This window comes from Dendrobates tinctorius, unplaced genomic scaffold (assembly GCF_039654945.1).
Source record: "Dendrobates tinctorius isolate UK_male_01 unplaced genomic scaffold, ASM3965494v1 ptg000128l, whole genome shotgun sequence".
In the NCBI taxonomy this organism is placed as follows: Eukaryota; Metazoa; Chordata; class Amphibia; order Anura; family Dendrobatidae; genus Dendrobates; species Dendrobates tinctorius.
The window spans coordinates 4609172-4624069 of NW_027361796.1; the positions used below are offsets into that span (position 1 = coordinate 4609172).

General features: G+C 44.9%; 1 protein-coding gene across 8 annotated transcripts in view; it reads right to left on the bottom strand.

Annotated features, from left to right (window-relative positions):
* Positions 1–14898, bottom strand: part of SPATA6L (spermatogenesis associated 6 like) — a 132100-nt gene that overhangs the window by 91849 nt on the left and 25353 nt on the right. For all 8 annotated transcript variants that reach the window (XR_012219828.1, XM_073542624.1, XM_073542620.1 and 5 more), the window contains one exon: positions 5265–5306. Coding sequence is in view for 7 of the 8 variants with exons in the window: in XM_073542624.1 (XP_073398725.1) it covers positions 5265–5306 (42 nt within the window). In the remaining variant the exon portion in view is untranslated. The remainder of the gene's footprint in view (positions 1–5264; positions 5307–14898) is intronic.

Below are 14898 nucleotides of genomic sequence, written 5' to 3' on the forward strand. Positions count from 1 at the left end.
GATGGTAAAGAGGGACTCACCGACCATACACTGAAGGTAAAGAGGGACACACGGACCATACACTGATGGTAAAGAGGGACACACGGACCATACACTGATGGTAAAGAGGGACACACGGACCATACACTGATGGTAAAGAGGGACACACGGACCATAAACTGATGGTAAAGAGGGACACACGGACCATACACTGATGGTAAAAAGGGACACACGGACCATACGCTGATGGTAAAGAGGGACACACGGACCATACGCTGATGGTAAAAAGGGACACACGGACCATACACTGATAGTAAAAAGGGACCATACACGGATGGTAAAAAGGGACACACGGACGATACACTGATGGTAAAGAGGGACACACGGACCATACGCTGATGGTAAAGAGGGACACACGGACCATACGCTGATGGTAAAAATAGACACACGGACCATACGCTGATGGTAAAGAGGGACACACCGACCATACACTAATGGTAAAAATGGACACACGGACCATACACTGATGGTAAAAGAGGGACACACGGACCATACACTGATGGTAAAGAGGGACACACCGATCATACACTGATGGTAAAGAGGGACACACGGACTATACACTGATGGTAAAGAGGGACACACGGACCATACACTGATGGTAAAAAGGGACACACGGACGATACACTGATGGTAAAGAGGGACACACGGACCATACGCTGATGGTAAAGAGGGACACACGGACCATACGCTGATGGTAAAGAGGGACACATGGACCATACACTGATGGTAAAGAGGGACACACGGACCATACACTGATGGTAAAAAGGGACACACGGACGATACACTGATGGTAAAAAGGGACACACGAACCATACGCTGATGGTAAAGAGGGACACATGGACCATACACTGATGGTAAAGAGGGACACACGGACCATACGCTGATGGTAAAGAGGGACACATGGACCATACACTGATGGTAAAGAGGGACACACGGACCATACACTGATGGTAAAAATGGACACAAAGACCATACACTGATGGTAAAGAGGGACACATGGACCATACACTGATGGTAAAAAGGGACACACGGACCATACACTGATGGTAAAGAGGGACACACGGACCATACACTGATGGTAAAGAGGGACACACGGACCATACACTGATGGTCAAAATGGACACACGGACCATACACTGATGGTAAAAATGGACACAAGGACCATACACTGATGGTAAAGAGGGACACACGGACCATACGCTGATGGTAAAGAGGGACACATGGACCATACACTGATGGTAAAGAGGGACACACGGACCATACACTGATGGTAAAGAGGGACACACGGACCATACGCTGATGGTAAAGAGGGACACACGGACCATACGCTGATGGTAAAGAGGGACACACGGACCATACGCTGATGGTAAAGAGGGACACACGGACCATACGCTGATGGTAAAGAGGGACACATGGACCATACACTGATGGTCAAAATGGACACACGGACCATATACTGATGGTAAAAATGGACACACGGACCATACACTGATGGGAAAAATGGAGACATGGACCATACACTGATGGTAAAGAGGGACACACGGACCATACACCGATGGTAAAGAGGGACACACGGACCATACACTGATGGTAAAAATGGACACACGAACCATACGCTGATGGTAAAGAGGGACACACGGACCATACGCTGATGGTAAAGAGGGACACACGGACCATACGCTGATGGTAAAGAGGGACACACGGACCATACGCTGATGGTAAAGAGTGACACATGGACCATACACTGATGGTCAAAATGGACACACGGACCATACACTGATGGTAAAAATGGACATACGGACCATACACTGATGGTAAAAATGGACACACGGACCATACACTGATGGTAAAAAGGGACACAAAGACCATACACTGATGGTAAAGAGGGACACACGGACCATACACTGATGGTAAAAATGGACACACGGACACCATACACTGATGGTAAAAATGGACACACGGACCATACACTGATGGTAAAAATGGACACACGGACCATACACTGATGGTAAAATGGACACACGGACCATACACTGATGGTAAAGAGGGACACACGGACCATACACTGATGGTAAAGAGGGACACACGGACCATACACTGATGGTAAAGAGGGACACACGGACCACACACTGATGGTAAAAGGGGATACACGGACCATACACTGATGGTAAACTTGGACACACGGACCATACGCTGATGGTAAAGAGGGACACACGGACCATACGCTGATGGTAAAAGGGGATACACGGACCATACACTGATGGTAAAAATGGACACACGGACCATACACTGATGGTAAAAATGGACACACGGACCATACGCTGATGTAAAGAGGGACACACGGACCATACGCTGATGGTAAAAGGGGATACACGAACCATACACTGATGGTAAAAATGGACACACGGACCATACACTGATGGTAAAAATGGACACACGGACCATAAACTGATGGTAAAAATGGACACACGGACCATACACTGATGGTAAAAAGGGACACACGGACCATATACTGATGGTAAAAATGGACACACAGACCATACACTGATGGTAAAAAGGGACACACGGACCATATACTGATGGTAAAAATGGACACACAGACCATACACTGATGGTAAAAACAGGAAAACTGATGACACACTGCCACAACCATTTGCTACCTTTCTGTAGCAAAAAACACAAACCTTTTGTATTTTTTTCTCTAGTGCATCTGGAGCTCTTCATCAGCATTAAAGGTCAATTAACAGTGCAGGATTACTGAGAACAAGCTTTCACAGTTCGTTGGGTGAAATTATCTTATGTGCTGCACAAAAGATCATCGTTCTCGCCATCGTTTCATCCCGAGTCAACCAAAGTCGCACTACTGAGAACAATGGCAGCGTATGCGCACTAAATGATCTATTACAAATTGCCCAGTGGGCATTATTAAGTTACTGATGAATGGTCTATAATGCCTAGAGTCAGGTGGTGTAAACCCACTGTAATGCTAGGGCTAAGAGGCAGCTTTGGCGCATTGCAATAATGCATCTAGTTGTAAGTGTGGTTGTTTTGCAGCATGTCCTTTAGCTTGTCACAATTTACATCGTTGCGCCTACCTATGATCAATATCTCCTGGATTTTTGGTTGCAAATCGCATGGAACGTTCCCACGGTAGACCACAATACAAGTCACAGAACACCATGACTGCTGCCATGTAGTCCTCGTCTAATATTGAGCAAACTAACATGAAAAAGAGTAGTGGACTGAAAATATGAATTCATACAAATAATTAACACCACTATAACAGAATACATATGGTTTGGGATCAGGAAATCATGCATTATGGACCCCTGGCAAACTCATGAATGTGTAAACGTGTGAATGATTCCCAGATGCACATAAAGAAGCATTATGTTCTTAATCTGTGTCTCTGGCTTGCCTACATATTGAAAAAATTAAAGAAGTGGTCCTTTCAACATTGCTTTGAAGTAGGTTTGGGTAAGCCTCAAGCAATAGATGAACTCGTATTTTATACAAAATGGCTTCCTTTAATCCATATAATCCCTTTGATGAAGCACGCTTCCATTAGTCAGAAGACATGTTGTAAAGATACCTACACGTAATCTACTGTGATTGATCACGGAAAGGGGATTCACATGGAAAAGAACAGAAAGCCCCACATTATATGTACAGATATAGTGGGATGCATCAGGATCAGTCCTAAAAGAAGCCACAAAATGTACAATGAACGTCCTGCAGGGTAAGAAATATTACAATGTAAGTGCCATAGAGTCACCAACTTGTGGAGGATTCCTTGTGATGCATTTGCTCCTGCATGCGGCTGCCACTTTGGCATCTAGGGCACCATCCTCTGTAGGACAATCCCTTTAAAAAAGCTCTTAACTTGTCACTAAAGTCATTATTATAACAGTAGGTTAATAAGACAGGGTCTGGGTAATAGCACATCTCTGCCCACAGCTACATATAGATGTGCCTCTAGACAATGAATGACACAGTGGCCCAAGAGGTAAGGGAGTCCACCTCTACCTCCAAAGCAGATAGAATCATGCATTATGATGAGCTATTGCACTGTAAAGGGCACAAATATTGTTCTTTTCGGTATGTGTCCGCCATTGTGGCAGTGCACTACTATACTACTGCTGTATTCAAATGTGACCCTCTCCCAGTCAGTGGTGGTCCAAGTAATGGGACGTCCAGTAATCAGCAGGTTTCTTGTGATAACTTGCAGTCGTGGTACAAACCCTTTAAAGAAGCACTTCCATCAAAGTGTTTATCTTCTTAAATATATTGCAGTTATCATATTATATAGCTCTGTGTACTTACAATTGCTCATTTTACCTTCTACCCAGATAATTCTTCTCTTTTCCATTAGGTCTCTGACATCAAATGATTATGACTAGCTGAATCCTACTAAGCTCTATGTAGAAACAGGAGGTCAATTTTCCCTGTATGAGTCACTAGTCACTGCAAAAGTCTCTGGCCGGGGCAGGAGGGAGCAGCTGGGTCAGGAGTTGGAGAGGGAAATGATTTTTGCAGGGACAAAAGACTTCCTGTATCTACAGGGTGGGCCATTTATATGGATACATATGTGAAAAAAAGAAAGTAGATGGCACTCACTGTCTTAAAATTCCAATGCGGTGTTGCTATCAGTGTGTCTAGAGTGGGAGAAGAGGGTTGCATTGACAATCCAACACAATGGGCAGCACTTTGAACACATTTTATAAGTGGTCATAAACTTGTAAATAAATCATGAAAGAATAAAATTACGTTAAAACCAAGCACACCATTGTTTTTCTTGTGAAATTTTCAATAAGTTTGATGTGTCACATGACTCTCTTCCCATTGAAAAAAATAAACTTGGGTCCAAAATGGCCGACTTCAAAATGGCCGCCATGGTCACCACCCATCTTGAAAAGTTCCCCCCCCCCCTATATACTAACTAATATGCCACAAAGAGGAAGTTGATATCACCAACCATTCCCATTTTATTTAGGTGTATCCATATAACTGGCCCACCATGTACACAGAGCAGAGAAAAGAGAAGAATTAGCTGGGTAGAAAGGTAAAATGAGCAATTGTAAGTACACAGAGCTATATAATATGATGATTGCAATATATTAAGATGATAAAAACTTTGCTGGGAGGAGGCGTGCTGCTTTAATTTCCACTGCCATGTGTGAATCTTCACATAATACATCAAGAGAATTTCCAGGCTTAAATCTTACCTAATGGATTAAGTTGTAACAATTCAAAACCTGCAGTGCGCTCTGGAAAAGAAAAAAGAAAACATGCCAAAGTGTTAGTGGTAAAATACTGGTGGGGAGGTAAAATAGATAGAAAAAACAATTATTACGTTTCATAAATATAAAAAACAACATATAGCTAAGGCCTGTTTCACACTTCAGTTTTTGTCCATCAGTCAAGATCCGCCGTTTTGCAAAAAAAAAACGGATCCGCTATTTTGCTTGGCGGATCCTTTTTTTTCCCATTGAGTTGCATTACCGGCGGATCTTGACGGACGGCCATCCGTTGGATCCGTTTTTTTGCGGATCCGACAAAATTTTGCCGTCCGCCGACATGCCCAAATGGAGCATGTAACATTTTTTCGGGCGGCAGGATCTGCACTTCACACTGCGCATGCCCGAAAGACTTCACTCAGCCTGAAATTTAACCCTAGAGTCTGTTCTGGCGCCTGGAAAAAAAAAATCGCTCTCTCTCTTCCGTCAAAAAAACGTTCCAGTGGCATCCGTTCACATCAGTTAGCAACGGATCCGCTGAATTTGAGAGAATTTTTTTCGTCCGCCAGAAAGGATTTCAGGGTTAAATTTCAGGCTGACTAGCTTTCTCCGGGCATGCGCACTGTAAAATGCGGATCCTGCAGCAAAAAAAACGTTGCAGGGACCGTCCAGGCATGTCGGCGGACGCAAAAAATTTGGCGGATCCGCAAAAAAACAGATCCAACGGATGGCCATCCGTCAAGATCTGCCGGTAATGCAACTCAATGGGGAAAAAAACGGATCCGCCAAAAAAAATGGCGGATCCGTTTTTTTCAAAAACCGGTGGATTTTGACTGATGGTCAAATACGGAAGTGTGAAACAGGCCTTAGACTGTCTATTGCTGGCTGGAGAATGAGTAATATAAGTATCTGTCAGTGAGTTCCTTCTGATGGACTAACTGGAAAGTTTGTAACTCATCTTTTTCTGAGCTGTTCTCAGCTGATTTATGACCACAGACAACATCGAAGATGAATGTCAGGAAACAATTAGCCTGCAAAAGCCAAACTGTGCACAACTGTTATTGAGATCCAATTCCAGGCTTTTTTTAATTCCGAAATTAACCCCTTTCTGCCATCCGACGTACTATTCCGTCCATGTGATCTGGGACTTAATTCCCATGGACGGAGTAGTATGTCATTCCCTTCAATGCGACACCACGACTTAAGTCACGGCGATCGCATTAAAATTCCGACGTCATCTTACCTGTAGGAAGATGGTGTCGGCATCCCTGGCTGTGTCCTCCCCCCATCCGACCTCCCGATTGCTGTGATTGGATGTTTAATCCTGAACAGCCAATCACAGGCTTTCTCATTGGCTGAAACAGTGAGGTCCCAGGCTAGGATCAAGTACCGATGTACTCGATCCTAGGCCGGTGCCTAGCAACACCAGGCATCGGCAAAAACAACTCGGATTGGCGCGATCGACGATCACATCGATCTCACCAATCGTAGGGCATTACTGCGCTGTGCCCTGCCGATACCTGCTGGATCAGTGCTGTAATAGCACCGATACTGAAGAGAGATCTTCAGGACAGGCCTAGCAGGGCCTGCAGGAGCTGATTGACGCGATCAATGTCATCGTCGATCGCGCCAATCACAGGGCACAGCTGCGGTGTGACCGTGCTGTGCCCTGCTGGTGACCTGGCTGTGACCTGCCTAGGATCGGAGCTGTGAGCTCCGATCCTAGGGCTGTTGCCAGGGTGACCAGGAAAGCTCAGGCTGGTTTCACACTTGCGTATTTTTGCGGTGTGCTTTAGCGCAAAAAAAGCATGCGTTTTTTCCCTATACTTTAACATGAGTGCGCATATGGGCGCATACACACGCGTTTGTACGCGCATGCGTTTTTTTGTAGTGTGCGCTCGGACGCACAAAATGCATCCTGTTGCATTTTTTGTGCGTCCGACTTGCCCCAAAAAAAAGCATGCGCACGCAATGCGTTTTTTTTTTACAGCAAATCACCCATTCTAGTCTATGGGTGCGCATACATGCGCATTGTAATGCGCACGTATGCGCAAAAAAAGCATGCTTTTTTTTAAAAAAAAAATGCTCCAAAACCCGCAAAAAAACGCACACAAACGCATGATGCATTTTTTTCATACGTTTGTGTGGGCAAAAAACGCACAGCAAAAAAACGCAAGTGTGAAAGTAGCCTCAGATTGGTGGGATCGATGTTATGATCGATCCCACCAATGACAGGTCACGGCTACGGTATGACTGCTCTGTGATCTGTCTGTCACCTGCCTGTGACCTGTGTGTGACTGCTCTGCAGGGGTCCTCACACTAGCTGAGGATTCCTGCAGAACGGTCACACTGCCAGAGCTCTTCCTGTGCTGGGCCTTGTTCCTGCTGAACAAAGAAGACAGAAGAAAGAAAAAAGAAAAAAGAAGAGAGACTACAACCGTAATTGTTGATCCCTAATCCCTGCCCAATCTTTCTTTGTCCACCCCAATACCCCCATCCCCCTCTTTTTACCCCCCTCCACCTCCATGCGCACATTTAGCAGCCGCCGAGCGTTGATTGGTGACGTAGTTCACCGATTAACACTCGTGTTCGCTTTTTTCTCAGCCCCCTATGCGCCACCTCCGTGTGCACATCCCGCAGCCGCCAAACTTTGATAAGTGACACAGTTCACTTATCAGAGCTCGCACCTGCCGTTTTCCTTTTTTTTTCACCCCCACTTTGCGCCACCTGACTACAACCGTAATTGTTGATCCCTGATTCCTGCCCGATCTCTCTTCATCCACCCCAATCCCCCCCTGTTTACCCCTCTCCACCCCCCTTTGCGCCGCTTCCATGTGCACATTTAGCAGCCGCCAAATTTTGATAAGTGACACAGTTCACTTATCAGAGCACGTGCCTGCTGTTTTAGACTTTTCTTTTCACAAGCATTTTTTTCTCCCTATTTGTTTTTTTCTTTTAGCTTTTTTCTTTTCAGAATAGTTTGCACAAATCACTATCCCCCCCACACATACAGTTATCAATAAAGTACACACAAAGCACCATATTCACAAAAAAAGTTCCGCTCGTCACGTTCGTCCCAACAGCACTATTCATTGGAGGAGGCATATGTTTTCCTTGCCTCCGCCACTGATAGCGAAAGAGAGGATCCCACATTTCTTTACTTTTCTTCATCCTCACCCTCTTCCTCCTCCTCATCTTCTTCCTCGGGTCCTGCGGAACCACCACACAGACGCCCCAGGACAGAAGATGACACAGCGCTTGCCATTCCAGAAGCTGAACCAGCACACCCCATTGAGGACCCTGTGTAGACCTCGCCCCCCAAAAATTACGAGCCACTGATTCCTGATTTTGTGGCAGAATCAGGACTCAAGTTTAACACCACCGGCCTCACAGAAATAGACTTTTTCAAAGTCTTTATCTCTGAAGATTTTATTAAGCTCATGGTGGAGCAAATTAATTTGTACACGCGTCAATTTTTGGAACAAAACCCTGGTTCATCATATTCTAACTGGTCTCCTGTAGACGCAGTTGAAATGATGCAGTTTTGGGGCCTGGTCCTTCACACGGGGATCCTGAAGAAGCCAGAACTTAGGCAATATTGGAGTATTGATATTTTATATAACACTCCAGTGTTCAGAATGGTCATGGCCACGCGTTTTGAAGTCATCCAGAAATTCCTGCATTACACAGATAATACACAGTGTCCTCCACGAGATGACCCCAACTTTGACCATATGTTCAAAGTTCGGCCGGTCATCGAATACTTCAACAAAGAGTTTGCTGAAGTGTACGTGCCCCAAAGGGACATCTGCGTGGATGACTCCTTAGTCCATTTTAAGGGAAGGCTCGGTTTCCGTCAGTACCTGCCCAGCAAGAGGGCCGTGTAAGGAATCAAACTCTGCAAACTGTGCGAGAGTACCTCAGGGTACACCCACAGGTTTAGAGTTTACAAAGGAAAGGACACCAGAATTGAACCCCGTGAATGTCCTCCTGTCCTGGGAGTGAGTGGGAAAATTGTGTGGGATTTGGTGCACCCACTGCTGGATAAAGATTATCACCTCTACACTGATAACTTTTATAACAGTGTCCCACTCTACAAGTCCCTCTCTGCGCGAGGTACCGCAGCCTGCGGTAATGTCCACAAAAATCAGAGAGGCCTCCTGAAGACGTTAGTTTGGCAGATGCTCAGAAGGTGTGACAGCAGAGCCCAATGTAGCGACCACCTGCTGGTGGTCAAGTACAAGGACAAGAGGGATGTCCTTCTCTTGACCACCATACATGGTTATGGCAGCACCCTCGGCACTGTACGAGGTACCTCTACACAGGTCTGCAAACCGGACTGTGTACTGGGGTACAAAAAAAACATGGGGGAGGGGGTTGATCTCTCCAATCAAATCCTCCAACTGTACAGTGCTTTGAGAAAGGCCAGGGTGTGGTGCAAAAAGCTGGCCGGGCACCTCGTGCAAATGGCAATGCTCAACGCTTTCCTGCTGTGACGATGTGCACGCCACACCGATACGTCGTACCTTCAGTTATAGGGGGGTAGTGGTTAAGGCTCTGATGTTTGGCAATCAGGAAGGAGCAGGCCCCAGCACTTCCGGAACTGAAGATGCTCGTATCGTACCAGGTCAGCAATTCCCGGGGGAGGTCCCGCAAACTGGTAAAAGATGTAAGTCGCAAAAAAGGTGCCGAGTGTCTTACAAAAGGGGAATACGCAAAGATAACATTTATCAATGAGACACCGGCCCTTAAAAACCTGGCCTGTGTATGAAGGATTGCTTCAAATTGCACAGCACCTCCATGCACTACTAATGTACTTTCCAGGAAACCGTAGATTAGTTCCAAAAAGGGGGCGCATCTAGATTAGTTACTTGGGGGTCTAGTTTTCAAAATGATGCAGGTTTTTTTTTTACTGTTTAGGCTAGATTCACATTGCGTTAGTGCAGTCCGTTCAACACATGCGTTAAACGGACTGCGCTAACGCAAGTGTCTTGTAAAGATCGTTTTATGAGATCACGCTAGCGCAGATGATCCATCTGCGCTAGCGATGACAGACCCCCGAACGCTGCAGACCGCGTCTGAGGGTCTATCACAGAATGACGGCACATCGCTAACGCATGCCGATTATGACATGCGTTAGCGATGCGCTACATAATTGCAGTCAATGGGTGCGCTAACGCATCTGTTACATAGCGTTAGTGCCGCTATGTACCAGATGCCGTCAGCGCATTGCCATTAACGCAATGTTAACCCAGCCTTAGGCACATCAGGGGCTCTGCAAACGGAACATGACACCCGCAGACCATTCCATCAAAGTCTGCATTCCAAAACGTCACTACTTCCCTTCTGAGCCCCGACATCTGTCCAAACAGTAGTTTTCTCCCACATATGGGGTACAAGCGTACTCAGGACAAATTGGAAAACAACTTTTGGGGACCAATTTCTCCTGTTACCCTTGAGAAAATAAAAAAATGGGGACTAAACGATCATTTTTGTGGGAAAAAAATAGGATTTTTTATTTTCACGCCCAGGCATTATAAACTTTAGTGAAACACTTGGGGGTTCAAAGTTCTCACCACACATCTAAATAATTTCCTTAGGGGGTCTAGTTTCCAAAATGGGGTCACTTTGTAAGAAGTAACCTTGCGAAACGGCGCTCGTCAGGCGAGGGGACCACTATGCAGCAGTTAACGCCACACATGCTGATATTGGCAGTACTACTCCCAACATCCATATAGTAGCAGGTAAAACCCTTTGCAAATTATCCTGTGAATCGCCTGGTATTCCTGCATACTTTATTGCACAACTATATGAGTATTCCATTAATATTAGCACTTCTTATCTGTTGATTATCAGCATTCATGCCTTCACCAATTGGTCAACTTCTGAGTGTTCTCATCACCCTTTTTCTTTCCCCCACCTCATGCGGCCAGCATAAATATTGCTTTTTGCAAAACTTGGTAGCAGCACTCAATTATAAACTTTTGTCTTCAACATGTTGCCCTTCGACATGCTGACCCCAGTGCATGTATAGATGGATTCCATCATATACTATGGCCACTTAGAAAGCCCTTTTTCGATTTGAGTTGTATTTACAATGCTGTTACTGATTTCAGCTGCAGACCTTCCCCTTTAATTGGAGGCTTTCTGCCCTCTTTTTTAAAGTTTATTTTTTATGTATTGTTATTCAATAAAGATAATACATTTTACCAAACTTTTATTTTGCTCATTTTCACTTCCTTTTGTATGGTACCCACCATTACAAAATATGTTGGACTAAGTTCCTTAGGGGGTCTAGTTTCCAAAATGGGGTCACTTGTGGGGGGTTTCCACTGTTTAGGCACATCAGGAGCTCGCCAAATGCAACATGGCGCCCGATCTCAATTCCAGACAACTTTAGTTTTGAAAAAGTCAAACAGCGCTCCTTCCCTTCCGAGCCTTACCGTGTGCCCAAACAGTGGTCACCCCCCCACATATGGGGTATCGGCGTACTCAGGACAAATTGGACAACAACTTTTGGGGTCCAATTTCTCCTGTTACCTTTGAGAAAATAAAAAATTGGGGACTAAAAAATCATTTTTGTGGAAAAATATGATTTTTTATTTTTACGCCCGAGCGCTATAAAGTTCTGTGAAGCACTTGGGGGTTCAAAGTGCTCACCACATATCTAGATAAGTTCCCTAGGGGGTCTAGTTTCCAAAATGGCATCACTTGTGGGGGGTTTCCACTGTTTAGGCACATCAGGGGCTCGCCAAACACGACATGGTGTCCGATCTAAATTCCAGCCAATTTTAGTTTGAAAAAGTCAAACAGCGCTCCTTCCCTTCCGAGCCCTGCCGTGCACCCAAACAGTTGTTCCCCGGGTATCAGCATACTCAGGATAAATTGGACAACAACTTATGGGGTCCAATTTCTCCTGTTAATCTAAGGAAAAAAAATTGGGGACTAAATGATCACATTTGTGGAAAAAATAGGATTTTTTATTTTCATGCCTGGGAGTTATAAACTTCTGTGAAGCACTTGGGGGTTCAAAGTGCTCACCACACATCTAGATAAGTTCCTTAGGGGATCTAATTTGCAAAATGGGGTCACTTGTGGGGGGTTTCCACTGTTTAGGCACATCAGGGGCTCGCCAAACGCTACAAGGCATCTGTTCTCAATTCCAGACAATTTTAGTTTGAAAAAGTCAAACGGCGCTCCTTCCGTTCCGAGCCCAAACAGTGGTCCCCCCCCCCCACATATGGAGTATCAGCGTACTCAGGACAAATTGCACAATAGTTTTTGGGGTCAGTTTTCTCCTTTTACCCTTGGGAAAATAAAAGATTGTTGCTAAAAGATCATTTTTGTGACTAAGGCCGGGGTCACACTAACCGACGCAAAATACGGTCCGTATTTTACATGCGTAATACGGATGAATGACCCCTAAATAGTGCTCCGTATGTAATACGTAAGCAAGGTGTGGTCGCGTATTTTGCGCGTGTAAACATCCGTATGTAATCCGCATGGCGAGATTTTCTTGCAGGCTTGCAAAATGGACATTTAACGGTTTTAAGGCCTGCTAACTATTTAAATCATTAGTATACACCCTATTTATTGGCTCTGGAACAGGTGGCTGCCTCCATTCTGTCCATTTGTGACCTTGCCTTCACTATGTGTGTTGGTGTTGTATGTGCAACATGGCAGACAGTCTGAGTTTCAACACAACTGAGCAGGTTCTCTTCAACTGGCTTTTGTCATGCCGCTTTGGTCACCCATACCCAGTGATAGTGGATCCGTGGAGGAGGAGACGCATGTGGGTCCATCCACTTTTGAGGCAACGACTCACAAGAGGTCATTTTCACCGCCTCTATTCTTCTCTGCGGGATCATCCGGAAAAATGTTACCAATACTGTCGCATGAGCCTTGCAACATTTGATTGATTCTTGCAGACAGTGTGCCCTGGGATAACCTTTCAGGACACAAGGATGCGCAAAGCTATATCTGCAGAGGAGCGACTTCTACTCACATTACGGTATGTACTACACAACCACATTCTCTATGTTCATGATGTGTTGCCCAAAGTATGTGTATTTTCGAATTCTTTTGGTTGGTTTTGGCCTCATCTTAGTCCAGATAAATTTAAGCTTACAGACCAGAATGTTATGTGTAATATGTACTGAGTATCACGTAGTCATTATGCGAGCAAAAATATGTGTGTTAGTAGATATGAAACAATAAAAAGTTTGGTATGTATGTACATGGTTTTTTTTTATTTTTGCATTCTAAAATGTTCCATTTCTGTTGTTCTTCAGCTTCCTGTCCACTGGCCTGTCTTATGCCGCCCTCCACCATGAGTTTCTCATTGGAAGGTCTACCATTTCTGGCATAGTCAGGTCGACATGTAGTGAAATATGGTCAAGACTACATCAACTCGTCATGCCCGAGCCCAGGATGGAAGACTGGTTGAGGATATCAAGGGACTTTGAGGAGGAATGCCAGTTTCCTAATTGTATTGGGGCCCTTGATGGCAAACATATCCACCGAACGTAAGCCACCGAACTCTGGCTCCCAATTCTTCAATTATAAGCAATACTTTTCTGTTGTATTGTTGGCTCTGGCCGACCCTCAATACAAGTTTATAATTGTTGACATTGGGGCCTATGGAAGAACGGGAGACTCTAGAGTCTTCAATACTTCCATTATGGGTCGGCGGCTACGCACCAACCAGTTGGATCTACCACCACCACGCCAGCTGCCAGGCTCCACTCAAGAATCAGTCCCTTATGTCCTTGTGGCAGATGAGGCGTTTCAGTTAACGCGCAATGTCATGAGGCCATATCCCCGGCGCATACTGGACCACCGGCGCAGAATTTTTAACTTGCGCCTATCACGTGCTCGGCGACTGGTAAGAGTGTTCCTTTGGCATTCTTTGTGCCAAATGGCGGGTACTCCAGTCTGCCATTCAGCTGAGTGAACAAAATGTTAATGAAGTTATTAAAACATGTGTCGTTCCTCACAACTTCACCAGGATACATGATTGTTCCTCCTCTGCTGGTGTTGTGTGTGGGTCGGACAATGTACGTAGGGCGAGACCACATGTCAACCCTCAACATAGACGGCTCTCTGGGCTCAAAGTGCATGATATTTTCACAAATTACTTTATGTCACCTGATGGGGAAACTTCTTGGCAAGAGCATGCTGTATCTATGTTATAAATTTTTTATTTCTGTCTGTGTAAATATATATTTCAAGGCCTTATGATTCTCTGACTGTTTAATTGCCTTGGAAAGCGTATGTTAGTATGCTGACACCTTTTTTTTATAATTGAGACAGAGACGTAAAATGTAGTAGACAAATGTTTACTTTTGCCTTTTTTTTTTGTTTGTTTTGAAAAACATATTATTGCCATATGATAAATGTGGCAGTGGCCCAAAGTGGCCTTTTTGCAGACGTGAAAATTTTGAAACAAAACATTTTCAGAAAAACAAAAATATAACAAAACCATTATGCAAGACCAAAATTGCTACATTACAAATTTTGGTAGGTCGGGGGAGGAGAAGGCGGAAGACCAGACTGTGTTTGCTGCTGGATACTTTGCCCAACTTGGCCATCGCCCTGTGTGGGAGCATACTGTTGCCCATGA